The 16,467-nt window shown below is 49.2% G+C and overlaps 1 protein-coding gene across 1 annotated transcript; it reads left to right on the top strand.

Moving 5' to 3' along the window:
* Positions 1-3,696: 3,696 nt before the first annotated feature.
* HSPA2 (heat shock protein family A (Hsp70) member 2) lies at positions 3,697-16,410 on the top strand. The gene is made up of 2 exons (XM_063947222.1): positions 3,697-5,218; positions 13,516-16,410. Exons 1-2 carry the CDS (start codon positions 3,791-3,793, stop codon positions 13,993-13,995), a joined length of 1,908 nt encoding a protein of 635 aa, XP_063803292.1. The 5' UTR covers positions 3,697-3,790; the 3' UTR covers positions 13,996-16,410.
* The last annotated feature ends 57 nt before the right edge of the window (positions 16,411-16,467 follow it).

Here is a 16,467-nt window from a genome sequence, read left to right as displayed (position 1 = left end):
CCTCTCCCGACAGAAAAAAAACTAAAGTCCACTCCGCTCACCTGGCTGTTAAACCCGCTCGGCGCTCACTGAAGCCGCGCAGGCGCGATCGCGCACAGTACAATGTGACTGTGTAGGGAGAGGGAGAGAGGAGGGGGGGGGGGGAGATGAGCGGAGGCTCCTGGCTGCCGCTGCCTGTCCAGTGTGACAGGCACAGCAGCCGGGAAGACAGGGAGAGCGCCGCAGGTAGCGTCGGCGGAATCCCTGTTGCATGGGGTGAGCGGGCCGTGCCGGTGGCGCCCCCTCTGTTGGGGGCTTCCACAGCGCCCAGGGCACGTGCCCTGCTCGCCCCGTGCTAGATACGCCTCTGCACGTGAGACCTGGTTTACCAGATCATACTGTGCTGGCCTGACAAGCAGGATGACTGCTGCTGGCCAGTGTCGCTGGAGAAATGAGCATCGTTCAGCTGTCCTGGTGATCTCTGTATGATGATCTGCTAAAAATAACATTTTCTATCTCTGCGATGAGCAGTGATAAAAAAAAAATCTGTTCAGAAGGTAATAAGTAGTCCCCATGGTCTTTTATCTCCCATAAATTCATATGCTCTCAGGGGCAAATCAATACAGTTGGGAATTGTGGGTGTTGGCCTGCAGTTGAATAATGCACTTGGTGTTGAGCCCCACTGTGAGGTGGGATGATACAGGGACTCATACTCAGACCCCTACAGGGTGCAGAATCTGAGAGGGCGCAGAGGTGGGTACTAGATGGGTACTTTGCCTCCCCTCCTTCCTATCAGGCCTAAGGGGCTTTCTTCTGCCGGGTCCAAGAACCCACGCTGCAGGTACCTGCTCCCCAGCACCACCAAAGAAACCCCCCCCCCCCCCCTCCCGACAACTAGAATGCTAATGAATGGGGGACAGGGGCGGTGACCAAGGACTCTCCAGCTGCCTGTGTAAGCAATGTCTTCCCCCAGGCCAATTCCCCAGTGCCTTCCCCTTCCCGCACGCAGCTCCACCAGAGGAGGACAGGGCCTTAAGGGGCTACCTACTGCCGGATCCCAGAACCCTCGCTGCAGGTCCCCGCTCCCCAGCTTCACCAATGTGGACTCCTGGGAAACCAGCCCTTCCCCATCCCCGGCAACTAGAACACTTTTGAATGGGGCGGGGGTGGCCGTCCACACACTCCTGTGCCTGTGTAAACTATGTCTGCCCCTGACCCTGTTCCTCAGGGCCTCCTCCTTTCTGCACGGCTCCACCAGAGGAGGACAGGGCAAGAGGAAGCAGCAGCAGCCAATAATTAGTTTGGGCACTGGGGTGAGGTCTATGTACGCCAGGACAGCTGCTGCCTCCCAAAGTGTGATCCTAGGTCTCAACTTGCATTCAGGGCTTTGTAGTCCTACAGCAGTTGGCCAGTTGGAGTCCCCCCCCCCCCCCCCAGTGTGTGTGATATACAGTGATTGCATGGCTTGTATAAGGTATATAACATCAGCCTGTCCTAGGGACTCCTCTCTGCAGCCAGGATAACCCACATTGTCTGTGTCCCCTCCCCAGAAGGTTGGTACTCCTCCTCTTTAATTGGTCCTAGGTCATGACTGGCATACTGGGCTTTGTAGTCCTACAGCAGAGTCCCCCACAATACTGTATCTGAGGTGAATCTTAGGTTTCTTATGTTCCTATCCATTTTCCTAGGGAATGTGTGCTGGGTGCACCCTGACGGTGCTGGTTGTCACTTTGCCAACTGTTTATTACTGTGTTTTTGACATGGTTCCAAATTGTGTGTGTATGGGGCGTGCCAAATTACTGCCTTGCCCTGGGTGCCCAAAATCCTAGTTTCGGCCCTGCTTTGGGTGGATATCCGGATGATAGATTGACGATGTATTGGTTGACATTCAATAGGTCAACACCACATGGTGGTCGATATGCCATAAGGTCGACAGGTACAAGAGGTCAACAGAAGAAAGGTTGACAGTGCTTAAGGTCGATGGGTTAAAAAGAAGATGATGGTCAACACACAAATGGTCAACAGTTATTATTTTAAGGTTTTCCCAACATTTTCTTGATTTACTATCCACGTGGACATCTATTGGGAATAGTAACCTGTGGGGAGCGTAGCGAGTCACTTTGCCCAAAGCGTGGTGAGTGAAGCGAGTCCATAAGAGTCTACGTTTTTACTGATGGTGGTCACAGAACATGAAATATACAAGATTTGGCCCAAAAAAACATGTGTCAACCATTTTTGTGTCAATCATTGTCATGTTGACCTTTTGACCGTGTCAATCTTTTGTACCTGTTGGCCTTGCCATCTGTCATGTGTCGACCTTTTATACCTGTCGACCATAACATTTTCGATCTATTATACCACACCCCTCTGGGCGCTAACCATGGAATCGCATGGAACTGATCCATGTCGTGGGGGCGACGTGGGCCTGTAGCTGAATTCTGTGCCTGTTTGCCACATGCAGATGGAGAAGGGATTCCTGTTTCCGATTGACATTTTGCACCCAGTATAGGGTGGGTGTAACTCCCAATAGTACTGACGACAGTTGTGGCCTGGGTCAAATAATGAGTCGGCGACCCCGGCTCTCCGCATGAAGACAGATGGTTACTCGTATTAGCATATGGTAGTAAGCAGGCTGCCGCAGTCGTACAGGAAAGCACTGCAGATGTGCCTGTCTCTCAGAATGAGTGCCGCAGTGCCTACTAAAGAAAGCATTTCTGTTACTGATGTGTCTCCTAGCATTGCTAATCTGCTCTGATAAACACATATTTGCGGTCAGTCACAGGTCTCTCTGGGAGTGGCAGCATGCTTATAGAACAGCAACTGCAAAACCTGGAGAACACCCAAATCCTGGCTCGCTGCACCCTGCAGGCAGCAGGAGATTGCCAGCCTCTGGTGTTCCAAATCTGTAATATGCTGTAACATTTGTCTGACATAGAGCAATGCAGGACGCTTATGGAGAAAGCTGATTTGAATTACCACTAAGTTTTAAAGGCCAATAAAAGTTTGTCATAGGAAGGGGGGGGGGTTATCATTTTTACCGTCAGCGTTGAAGAACACGTCCATGAATTTATACTGAGATATAATTGAAGGGCAGTAATGCAGATTGGTTACATCATCTGTTGCACAGTGTAGTGACTGAGCCAGTGTAAAAAGCTCCATTTTGTTACTGTTTATACAGTGAGATGAGTTATGCCTCATATCTACTGTAAGATAGTTTTTCTGCAGCCAGATGCATTGAGCAAGCAAAGAGCTGTTTTATTTATAAGCAATAAAGGATAAACCCCTTACAGCAGTGTTACCAAAACCAGAACTGATCCAGTATAACCAAATAAGGATAATAAATGCTTCCCAGATGCAAGTTCCTCACACACAGCTAAGTACCTGGCATTAACTGGCCCTCAGGAATTACACATATCAACAGGCCACGCCCACTATTCAAATCTGATTCCCGGGAGCGACCACGCCTCCGCCAGGCTAAGTCCCGTTGCCATAGAAACGGCTCCTGCGTTACTGGAAAAAGTGACAGATGCTCCTCCCGCCTCTATCCCGGAGGCCATTTTCGATTGGTCAGCCGTGTAGCGCCGGCCTCCAATCACAGTACTAGGAGTTGACGGGCTCGCGCCGGAGCTTCACGGGACGATAGGAAACTTCCAGAGATGATTCGTTGGAAGTTTCCAGACAAAAAAAAGCGGCGCCGGCCAATGAGCGGAGGGGGGCGGGATAGTATAAGAGTCTCAGCGCAGGTGAGCCGCTGCGCAGTTGCCTCTGGAAGACGCGGAGGTTACGACGGGTGACCCGAGAGATTCGCACAATGTCGTCCAGCCATCCAGCTGTGGGGATCGACCTGGGGACCACGTACTCCTGCGTAGCGGTCTTCCAGCACGGGAAGGTGGAGATCATCGCCAATGACCAGGGGAACCGCACCACCCCCAGCTATGTCGCCTTCACGGACACCGAGCGGCTGATCGGAGACGCTGCGAAGAACCAGGTGGCGATGAACCCGTCCAACACCATCTTTGACGCAAAGCGGCTGATCGGCCGACGGTTCGATGATGCGACCGTGCAAAGCGACATGAAGCACTGGCCCTTCACAGTCATCAATGAGGGGGGCAAGCCGAAAGTGCAGGTGGAGTACAAGGCGGAGATGAAGACCTTCTCCCCAGAAGAGATCTCATCCATGGTGCTGACAAAGATGAAGGAGATTGCTGAGGCATACCTGGGCAAGAAGGTGCCCAGCGCTGTCATCACCGTCCCTGCTTACTTCAATGACTCACAGCGGCAGGCCACCAAGGATGCGGGCACCATTGCTGGCATCAATGTGCTGCGCATTATCAACGAGCCAACGGCGGCGGCCATCGCCTACGGACTGGACAAGAAGGGCAGTGGCGAGCAAAACGTCCTCATCTTCGACCTGGGAGGTGGCACCTTCGACGTGTCTGTGCTGACCATCGATGATGGCATCTTCGAGGTGAAGTCCACTGCCGGCGACACCCACCTGGGCGGAGAGGACTTCGACAACCGCATGGTCAGCCACTTTGTGGAGGAGTTCAAGCGTAAGCACAAGAAGGACATCAGCAGCAACAAACGGGCAGTTCGGAGGCTGAGGACGGCATGCGAGCGGGCCAAGCGCACCTTGTCCTCCAGCACCCAGGCCAGCATCGAGATTGACTCGCTGTTTGAAGGCATCGACTACTACACCTCAATCACCCGTGCCCGCTTCGAGGAGCTGAATGCCGACCTATTCCGCGGCACTCTGGAGCCGGTGGAGAAGTCCCTGCGGGATGCCAAGTTGGATAAGTCGCAGATCCGGGAGATCGTGCTGGTTGGTGGCTCCACCCGTATCCCCAAGATCCAGAAGATGCTGCAAGACTTCTTCAGTGGCAAGGAGCTCAACAAGAGCATCAACCCAGACGAGGCGGTGGCATACGGAGCTGCGGTGCAGGCAGCCATCCTGACTGGGGACAAGTCGGAGAACGTACAGGACCTGCTGCTGCTGGATGTTACCCCGCTCTCCCTGGGCATCGAGACGGCCGGAGGGGTCATGACTGCGCTTATCAAGAGGAACACCACCATCCCCACCAAGCAGACTCAGACCTTCACCACCTACTCTGACAATCAGTCCAGTGTGCTGGTGCAAGTGTACGAAGGTGAGAGGTCCATGACCAAGGACAACAACCTGCTGGGCAAGTTCGACCTGACCTCCATCCCTCCTGCACCCAGAGGAGTGCCCCAAATTGAGGTGATCCTGCTTATCTATTCTGAGGGGGGGGGGGGGCTTGCGTGAGGTGCTCACACTTTATTATTAAGAGTGCCAGTGGTACCCCAACTGTGTTCTTGAAACCCCATAACAGTCCATGTTTTACGTTTATCCATGCTTGGATGCAGACTACTCCATAATTATCTCATTTATTTTGATTAGCCATGGATAGCCTTAAAACCTAAAAGACTGTGATGGTGTGTACACACGGTGAAATTTGTTCTTACGATTTTGACTACATAGTCAAAATCGTAAGAAAAGTTAGTGCAGATCGCAAGGTGAATGTCACCTTGCGATCTCGATTCGATGCCGATGCGCGGTCGGCATCGCAAGAATAGATAGACTGTGCAGGCAAGTCAATTTTGACTATCTCTATAGAAGAGATAGTAAAAATTGACAGCCAAAATCGCACATAGTCCGTATCGCAGGCACATAATGAGTGTGCTTGCGATACTGACTATGTGCCGACCTAGCCCCTGTCGCATAGTGAGAATCGGGCATATCCTGAATCTCACTGTGTGTATGGGCCATTAGAGTTGGAGATTTTTAATTGTGGTTTAGAACTAGTTATAGAAAATGGTGCATGTTTAAGTGACAATAGTTTGTCTTTTATAGCAAATACAGAACTCCATGAAGGATGAGAAGGGTGTTATTCCATTAGATGTTGTTGACTCTGTAGGACACCAGTGTTTCTCATGGCATCAGTACACAGCATATGTTATTACATCCCGTGTGTAACAAGATGTGCAAGGGCTCTCTATACAGACTCGGAACATTCCGAGTTTATCGCTTGCTAGCTATTTTTTGCAGCGCTGCGATCAGATAGTCGCCGCCTATAGGGGAGTGTATTTTAGCTTTGCAAGTGTGCGAATGCATGTGCAGCCGAGCGGTACAAAAAAGTTTTGTGCACTTTCTGAGTAGCTCTGGACTTACTCAGCCGCTGCGATCACTTCAGCCTGTTCTTGCCCGGAATTGACGTCAGACACTCTGCCCTGCAAACGCTTGGACACGCCTGCGTTTTTTCCAATCACTCCCAGAAAACGGTCAGTTGCCACCCACAAACGCCCTCTTCCTGTCAATCTCCTTGCGATCGGCTGTGTGAATGGATTCTTCGTAAAATCCATCGCTCAGCAACAATCCGCTTTGCACCCGTACGACGCGCCTGCGCATTGCGGTGCATACGCATGCGCAGTTCGGACCTGATTGCTGCGCAGCGAAAAAAAACTAGCGTGCGATCAGGTCTGTATGACCCCCTTGGTCTGCAGCCCCACATAAAATGGATTTTGTTACATAACAGCTGAAGCACAACATCCCGAAGTGGCTTAACCCAGTATTTCCCAAACTCCTTCCATAGGGCCCCCTAACATTGCATGTTTTCCAGATCTCCTAGTTGGTGCACGGGTGTTAATAGATCTACAGGTGGTGCTTATTATAGCACTTGTGACGTTGAGGAGATCTGTTACGTAAGGGTCTCTGAAGATGAAGTTTGCACAGCTCTGGGTCACGTAACTGTAGCATGTTGTGCTTGCAACCAGCTCAAGGATCAGTATATATTAGTTGTTACTACAATGTGCATATATTTCATTTGTACACTAAACTAAATGGTGGAGTTGGAGCCATTTATGGGTGGAGCGTTTACTTCTCTGACACTGTAGGAATGTGTTCTAGCCCCAAGCACAGAAAGGGTTAGAGCAGAGGTAGGGCGAGGTCTGTGCTATGGTTAGAGAGAGAGTGACGCTGGCACTGCCAATGTAACACAACCTAACAATGAAGATTGGCAGAACGTTTTATGTCACATGTTGAACACACGTGTTAATGATCTGTCAGTTTAAGGGGCCTATTTATCATTATTTATTTGCGGAATGTTCCCTGAAAATGGGGTTACCCGCAAATATTTATATCCCAGATGTACTATGGAGGGATCACAGTAGATATATCCAGTATCTGCTGTGGTGGGTCCCAGTCACCTGCTGCTGGGAGGGAGCGTGACTGAGCTCCCCGCTGCTTGGCCACCATCTGCTCTGTCTGGACTTGCCGGCTTCCCGACTCCCAGCTGAAGGTAAAGGGGGGGCGGGGGGGGGGGGGGTAAAATAACACAAACACACACAAAACACACACTCACTATCTCTCTGAAGGGGGGAGGAGGACACTAAGAGACACAGGGTGGGATGTAATAACATACATCGTCGCCCATCGCAGTGATGTTAATCGCATATGTACTAACATATGCGATTAACACCGCAATGCGGGGACTGAGGCCCCCCGCGATACCCGTGGGGTGGTGTCACGTCCCTGGAGTCTCCGGCTGTCCCAGGCGCTTCCTCCTCCCTGCAGCCGGGCAGCGTTACTACTATTACTTTCATGCCAGGCCTTCAGTCCCTCCCCCACTCGCACGCCCCATTTTCAGTAGCCACGCCCCTTCAGGAATGTGGTCACCCCCATTTTTCAGCATGCGCGCACACAGTTGCTTTATTGCCGTTTGTTGTTGTTGTTTTTTTTTTTTTTGGGGGGGGGGGGGGGACATTCGTAATCTTGCCCTGGGCTCCAAAAACCCTAGTTACGCCTCTGTATATGGCACAGTGTGGTCTATTTCTTAGTGCGAATTAACCCCTCGCATACCATTTTATCCAGTGGGAGATAAAAACCCCTGCAGATCCTTATGTGTGAGACTAATAGAGTGATAACAGCAATTCACACTATATCCAAACTGTTCCCTCAGTGATTGATTGATTTATTAATAAAGCAGCTGTTTTATGTGTAATGCCTTTCCAACATTGTTAATAAAGAGGTACAGTATTGTATAAGTAGTGTTCACTCTAGGTGTCTTTCACAGGGCGCTGCGCCCTGCCCCTTTTTTAGACACCTGAATGCCGCCCTGCCCATTTGTGTGCGCCCTCCCGCCCCGCACTTTGCTGCCCGCCGGACCCCGCCAAGCCACCGGACACATTACTGCAGTAATCCAGTGTGCTTAATCACAGTCACACTGTCAACCTGCATGAGAGACAGAGACCTCCGCGGCCCGCCCCGTCTGTACCGCCCCATCTGTCCCGCCCACCTCGTCCGTCCCGCCCGCCCACCTCGTCCGTCCTTAGTTGTCAGCCGCCGCATCTCCCCTCCTCTGCGAGAGACAGGAGGGCTGGGTTTGCCTCTCCCGCCGAGGCAAACCCAGCCCTCCCTCCTCTCTGTGTGCATGGCCAGACACCCGCGGGCAGCCCCCATCTCCCACCAGCCAGTGCCACTGGCCAGCGTACCCATCTACCGGAGTGTGACCCTCAGCTGCCAGAGTGTGAGTAAGTAGATACACACAAAGTAATGAACATGTATTTTAATGCATTGCCATATCCTGCCCCCACCCCCTGCATGTGACCCCATTTACCCCCAGCCTTTGTGTGTGGCACACTTTACCCCCCTCACCCTGGTTTGTGCGCCCCCCCCCCCCCCGTGTGTGAGACACCTTGTGCCCTCCTGCCCCCCCCAACCCCCTGTGTGTGGCCCCACTACCCCTTGTCTTATGTGTGTGCGGAACCATCTACCCCCCCCCCCCCCCCCCCCCCTCCTCCTCCAATGTGTCTCAGTGCTTTCTACCTGGTGCAATGTTTCTCGGTGCTCTCTACCTGGTGCAATGTTTCTCGGTGCTCTCTACCTGGTGCAATGTTTCTCGGTGCTCTCTACCTGGTGCAATGTTTCTCGGTGCTCTCTACCTGGTGCAATGTTTCTCGGTGCTCTCTACCTGGTGCAATGTTTCTCGGTGCTCTCTACCTGGTGCAATGTTTCTCGGTGCTCTCTACCTGGTGCAATGTTTCTCGGTGCTCTCTACCTGGTGCAATGTTTCTCGGTGCTCTCTACCTGGTGCAATGTTTCTCAGTGCTCTCTACCTGGTGCAATGTTTCTCGGTGCTCTCTACCTGGTGCAATGTTTCTCGGTGCTCTCTACCTGGTGCAATGTTTCTCAGTGCTCTCTACCTGGTGCAATGTTTCTCGGTGCTCTCTACCTGGTGCAGTGTGTCTCAGTGCTCTCTACCTGGTGCAGTGTGTCTCAGTGCTCTCTACCTGGCGCAATGTGTATAACGTGCTCTGCCTGGCGCAAAGTGTAGAATGTGCTCTGCCTGGCGCAATATGTATAACGTGCTCTACCTGTCGCAGTGTGTATAGGAGGTTCTACCTGGTGCAGTGTGTATTAGCTGCACTATTGTGTGGTGTAATGTGAATTGCCACTATTATGTGGCCATGCCCCTAACCCCACGAAAAACAACGCCCCTAAATTTTCGCCTTTGGCGCGCACTGCCCATTCTTTATCATGTGGGAATGGGAGGACCAAGCATTATAGTATGTACCTAATTTTGCCCTTCTAATTGAAAAATGTGCCCTCCCGAACGAAAAATGTGCCCTCCCGAATGAAAAATGTGCCCTACCCGTGATCAGCACCCTGCCCTAAAAAATTCCTAGAGTGAACACTATATAAGGACTATTCTGGGTTCACCCAATATGTCTGTGAACTATGTCGTTCACAGACGTGTGCATGGGCGACCTCTGACATCACAGTAAGAGCGGGCAAGTTCAAACGCCCCACCAATTCTGATGTCTCAAGTGTGAATGCTTACCAAATCGTCCACTATGTCGGTGGATCCATTGGCACAGTCTGTATATGCTGTCTGGTTACATTGTAAACTAAAGGATCGATTCAATTAGCTATGTGGGGGGGAAGTTGCCATAACAACGACATGGTAATGCTAGCAATAGCACCCCACCTCGCCCTCTTGCAGCCCGACCTCTTCCCTGACTTAGATCTTTGTACGCAGTCCTGCAGGGCAGCAAACAGAAGTCGGCATAGCCAAAGCTGCCATACTGACTCACCACAGCATGGCAGGTATTGCTGGATTAAATGTATCAAAAGGTGTTTTTTTCTATAGCACATTGAGGGTCATTCCGAGTTGATCGCTAGCTGTCGTTGTGCGCAGCGATCAGGCTAAAAATCGGCATTTCTGCGCATGCACCGCAATGCGCATGCGCGACGTACGGGTACAAAGTCCTTTGTGGTTTTGCACAGGTTCTAGCGAAGCTTTCAGTCGCACGGCATAACGCAGGAAGATTGACATGAAGTGGGCGTTTCTGGGTGTCAACTGACCGTTTTCTGGGAGTGTTTGGAAAAACGCAGGCGTGCCAGAGAAAACGCAGGCGTGGCTGGGCGAACGCTAGGCGGGTGTGTGACGTCAAAAGCCAACCCTCCAACGTTAGAATCAACGCACACGAAGAGTAAGTCCAGAGCTGGTCTTGTTTTGCACAAAATGTTTTTGCAGGCGCTCTGCTGCACAGGCGTTCACTCTTCTGCACAGCTGAAATACACTCCACGGTGGGCGGCGACAATGCGTTTGCACGGCTGCTAAAAACTGCTAGCGAGCGATCAACTCGGAATGACCCCCATTGTCATATAATAGTTATCATTAGCTATTATTAATATTCCATAAGGCTAACTGCTTAACATTATTTTAATTCCATGTTCAACGTGTAACTCTGTTAGTCTTTCATTTATTTATTTATTGCATCTTTTAAATGTTTTTTTTTTTTTAATTATTATTTTATTTTTCTTTATATTTCACCTAGTCAGTTGTATATAAAGGATATAGCATACCTCCCAACTGTCCCGAATACAGCGGGACAGTCACGCAGGGGGGACAGATGGGATAGCCAGTGACAACCGCTGCTCTGCTCTGCAAAGCAGCCGGTGATCACTGAATAGATGCTGTGCGCAGTGCAGGGAGGGTTAGCCTGGGGCTGCCCACTTGCTCAGGTAGTGCTGGTCACGCCCCCAAAATGACAAAAACAGGGGTCAGAGTACTAGGCTCCACCCCACCCACCCCTCCAGAGGCCCTGCCCCGTTTTCAACTGCGCCTCAAGAGTGGCAGCTCCTAACTCCATAGAGTTAAAAGTTGGGAGTTCTGGATATAGCGAGTACACGCATACCCAATAACACAGACCTTACCAGACATTCCGCAGACATATTGCTGAATAATCTGGTAGTTGTTTTATAGAGACGCAAGATGAAGTAAAAGAGAAAAAAGCAACAACGGCTATTTATTTATCCCACAGTTTATAGTGATATAACTAGTGCGGGTAATATATAAAAGGTAGGTTCTAGGGTCAAGCACCTATGGTGTATAGTTTAGTTTTTCTGCAGTGCTGTGGGCAAAAGGAGTTTCCGAGACTGGTGTAATGTGATGTGGTCTTGGTCTTCCCTACACGTCCATGGATGTCCTGCAGCTCAGTTCCCCCCTGAAGGAGATAGGATGTGAAATAAAGTAGTTTTTTTTTGTTTTTTAAACTTATTTTCTTTACATTTACACACTTGTGTTTTGTTTTTGTTTTTTTCAGTACAAAAAAAAAATGATTTGAATCGTTCCTATACTGAGGGGCTTCCCCTACACATTGCAGCTAGCTTGCCGACCATTTCTCTGCACCTCACAGCCGCCAATATCGCACATTTTCCTTCACGCCACATACAAATACACAAACATATGAGCAGGAGAATAGCATATTGAGCGAGAGGCGGCATACCAAGGTTGGGCACCGCACAGGAGAAATCCTGAAGGTGGGAATGGGAAGAGGTGATGATTGGCAGATCAGAGAGGGCGGGGGGAGGACAGGAAGGGCATCCGGTGCTGGAGATGTAGAGGCGTCTGAATAAACACATTGCTATTCTGCAGCTGGGCGATCGGCTGCAGTGTCATATAGGGGGTCATTCCGAGTTGATCGCTCGCTAGCTGTTTTTAGCAGCCGTGCAAACGCTATGCCGCCTCCCACTGGGAGTGTATTTTAGCTTAGCAGAAGTGCGAACGAAACGATCGCAGAGCGGCTACAAAATAATTTTGTGCAGTGTCAGAGTAGCTTCAGACCTACTGAGCACTTGCGATCACTTCAGACTATTCAGTTCCTGTTTTGACGTCACAAACACGCCCTGCCACGTCTGCGTTTTTCCTGGCACGCCTGCGTTTTTCCGAACACTCCCTGAAAACGGTCAGTTGACACCCAGAAACGCCCACTTCATGTCAATCACTCTGCGGCCAGCAGTGCGACTGAAAAGCTTCGCTAGACCTTCTGTGAAACTACATCGTTCGTTGTGAAAGTACGTCGCGTGTGCGCATTGCGCCGCAGTGCCTTTTTTTGCATCATCGCTGCGCAGCGAACATTTTCAGCTAGCGATCAATTCGGAATGACCCCCATAGTCTCCAATAATGTAATCTCCAGTAGTGATCTTTGTAGGACTTCATTGCGTGATTTGTAGCCAAAAGATCTTTTTCTCACAGTAACATACTTTTATTTTCTGCACTACTGGTCGGTAGTATGTGATGAATAGCTGACACTAAGGTGAGGAAGTATCTTCATTGTAGTCCTGGCTGTGCGGCAAATCAGGAAGGGAAAATGATACACGTTCTATTCACTGCACACAGCCGGGAGAGAAGACACACCCAAACTAAACACACACACACACCGTTTACATCCCTGTGCCTCACACACGGTAACCGGACATTGCATATTTCCGTGCATCACCTATGGTAACCGCACATTCCTGTGCCTCACACGCGGTAACCAACCCTGTGCATCACCTATGGTAAGTGCACATTGCTGGGAAACTAAGCACACACCTTTGTCTTTGGACAAATTGTCTTATTGGGTGTAGTATGGTTTGCCGGCAGCCAGCACACCGGCGCCGGGATCCTGACCGCCGGCATTCTGACAGCGGGGCGAGCGCAAATGAGCCCCACGCTATTTATTCTCCCTCCAGGATGGTCGTGGACCCCCCAAGCGGGAGAATAGGTGTTGGTATGCCGGGTGTTGGGATTCGGGCGCCGGTATCCCAACAGCCGGAAAACTGAATACCACCCGTCTTATTTTGTATATGAACTTACAATGGTTTCATATAATGGGGCTTATTGTTCAGGAAATCCCCTGAAAATGTCATTTTTCGGGGGTTACCCACAAAATGTAAGCTTCCGCAGGATGCATGTAGGTGGTACTGCAGCAGATATCTGAGATATGTGCTATGATTCAGTAGCAGCCCCCGTATTGGCTGGTACATATTGTGAGATTTACCACATTCCGGGGTCCGGTATATAATTCTTCAGATGGCATTGGCCATTATAACCTGTATGCTTCACACTACAACATTTTTTGGGACAAGGATCCAATATCTTAGAACAAAATGCCATTCACTTTATGTTCTTAATGCCCTACCAGCAATCACAGCCTTATGTGAAATAATACTTGTTCTGTTTCATTCTTAAGGTGATCTTCGATATAGATGCCAATGGAATACTCAATGTGACCGCAGTGGATAAGAGCACCGGCAAAGAAAACAAAATCACGATCACCAATGACAAAGGTCGGCTGAGTAAAGAAGACATTGATCGAATGGTGAATGATGCTGAAAAGTACAAGACAGAGGATGAGAACAACCGAGAGCGGGTAGGAGCCAAGAATGGTCTAGAGTCTTACACCTACCATATGAAGCAGACGGTGGAAGATGAGAAGCTGAAAGGGAAGTTGAGTGACGAAGATAAGGGGAAGATACTGGCCAAGTGCAAAGAGGTCATTGATTGGCTGGACAGGAACCAGATGGCTGAGAAAGAAGAGTTTGAGCACAAGCAGAAAGATCTGGAGAAGGTGTGCAGCCCAATCATTACCAAGCTCCACCAGGGCGGAGGGCCCAGCGCAGGGTCTGCTGGGGGAGATAAAGGGGGACCTACCATCGAAGAAGTAGACTAGATTTCCTAGTGGTAGAAATACTGCTCCCTGTAATACTATGGCAATGGTTAAAAGGCAATAGTATAGAATGCTAATTCATGTATACGTATACATTTTGCAGCATATTAATGTTACCTTTAACCCCTACAGGCTTCCAGTCCCCAAAATATCCCTCTTAGCAGTTTAAAAGTTGAACTAAGAGCATTTCTGTTTTGTTGCTGGATCGGTGTTGGTAGCCAAGTTACTCTGCGGCTTTAATGCTTCGCCTTAGGTGAGGGAGGTTTATGGTTGAATTGATTTAATTGAAGGTTTATACAAAGAGTTTTGTCATGTGTTCAAAGTTTACCCGCTAATCCTTTCATAAAGTGCGCAACAAAACACTACTGTGTCGGTAAGACTCATAGTCCGCCATAATACTGTGATGGTGACGTGTTCAGTATAGTCATTGTTAGAAAAACTGCGCCTGTTATCCAATACATGTTGTCTGTCTTCTCCCGTACTCTGGGCATAATGTATGGTGGGCAGATTACATGTAGCGTACGCGAATCAGAAACTGCAGTGTATGGAATTGTGGCTCTTCATTGGCCCTCCTGCTCACACCCACCTACACAGGTTGTCGCCTCGGTCTGTGAGACATAAACCTGAGCTGGTGGGGGAAGGTCGGATTGGCTCCAGATAGTAATGTGGCTTTATTCAAATATCCTTTTGTATTTTGGAATAAATAGCGCAGCATAGGTCCTGACCTAGTATGTTATAGATGGGAGGGTTAGAGCATGTTCATAATAGCAATAATTTAGCAGCACAGAATACTAAGATGTTGGTATATTTTAAGAAATTATTGACTTGCCATTATCAGGGACTGGAATGAGAGCCAGTCTGGTTCCAGAATGTAGAATGTGTAACTCTGAAAACAAGTTATGAGCGCGCGTACTAGGAATATGTGTGTTTTCCCGCACGGATCCTACACAACTGTAAACTGAGATTAGTCATTTGCAGGTGCATAAAGTATAGTGTGCCGGTTGACCATCTTGGGCGTTGAACCAGCGGACTTTGTATATTGGTTCCCTAAAACGTCACATTGTGCGTTATGCCTCAGTGATGTCACGGTGTCTTATTGAGTTGATTGGTTTAATTATCCTGAATGTTGCTTCAACTGACAAAATGATGGCTTTCCAATCTCGGGATCCCAATAAGCAAACACATAGGGGGTCATTCCGAGGTGATCGCAGCCAGCAACATTTTGCTGCTGCTGCGATCAACTAGTCCACGCCTATGGGGGAGTGTATTTTAGCTTAGCAGGGCTGCGATCGCTTGTGCAGCCCTGCTAAGCTAAAACAATTTCAAGCAGATCAAGACCAGCCCTGAACATACTTACCCTGTGCGCCCTCCGTTCTCATGGACATACCTGCGTTTTCTTCTCCACTCCCCGAAAACGTCAGGCAACGGTCCGGAGACGCCCAAGAACGCCTTCTTTCTGTCAATCTTCTTGCGGCCGTCTGTGCGACCGCTTTCTTCGTTGTCTGCGCATGCGCATTCCGGACCCATTCGCACCGCAGCTACAAACCGCTGCGTGCGAACTGGTCGGAATGACCCCCATAGTGCGTGCATCAGTTTGGTAGGATCTTTGGTGCATCCATACTACTACAAACTTAAAGCAAGTCCAGGAACAGAAATTCTGAAAACATGGCTTGTTAGGAATACATACGGAGAAGACCGAATCTCCTAATGTTACAAGTTACCTGGTGTTTGCTGTATTCTGTCATGTTGTTGTATACCAGGAATGTGATATAGAAGTAACACAGGAATGCCACATAAAACCTCATTTCCTTTTCGGTAACATCAGTCCTAGCACACTAGAGCAGAACTGGTGTTTCCAGCCTTTGGTAGATGTCGGGTCAGAGGAACCCTGCACTCATCAGGTTATCCCATGTTGACTTGGGTCAGCGACCAGAAAACACTTTGTTAGGATAAAGCCTCCTTGTACAGTAAAGAACTCTCCCATTACTGCACTGTCGTTGGGAGCTATAAATACTGTACCGTTACTTCTGTTTTATTCCTCTTCCAGAGAAATTGTACAATAAAAATAAGCACTGATCCCTGATAATGCTGTACAACGGTCACCAGTTTCTGCTATTAGCCCATAGGGCGTTCCCCAACCATACCCTGATGTATAGGAATCCCACTTTAGCAATCCCGTTGTTCAGTTTGGAACGGTTTACAAATTCCTTCTTTTTTTTTTTTTTAAGCCTTAAACTTGTAAATGTCCTATGACCCTCTCCTAACAGGGATTACTGCTTCTGCTGTTCCGGTGAGGGTATGCTGCGTATCAAGGATTCTGCTAGCTTCTTGCTAAATTGGTCTGTCAATGGTTTTTTTATACATTATTTCCATGTTCAACTTTCAGACTTTCATTCAATAAAGTATTTTCTTCAACAAGTGATGTTTTGTGTTCCTAAAAACAATGTATGTATTAAACAAGTCTGTTTTTCCCAG

The sequence above is a fragment of the Pseudophryne corroboree genome, chromosome 12, assembly GCF_028390025.1.
Source record: "Pseudophryne corroboree isolate aPseCor3 chromosome 12, aPseCor3.hap2, whole genome shotgun sequence".
Lineage (NCBI taxonomy): Eukaryota > Metazoa > Chordata > Amphibia > Anura > Myobatrachidae > Pseudophryne > Pseudophryne corroboree.
This window is presented reverse-complemented; position numbering and strand designations above follow the sequence as displayed.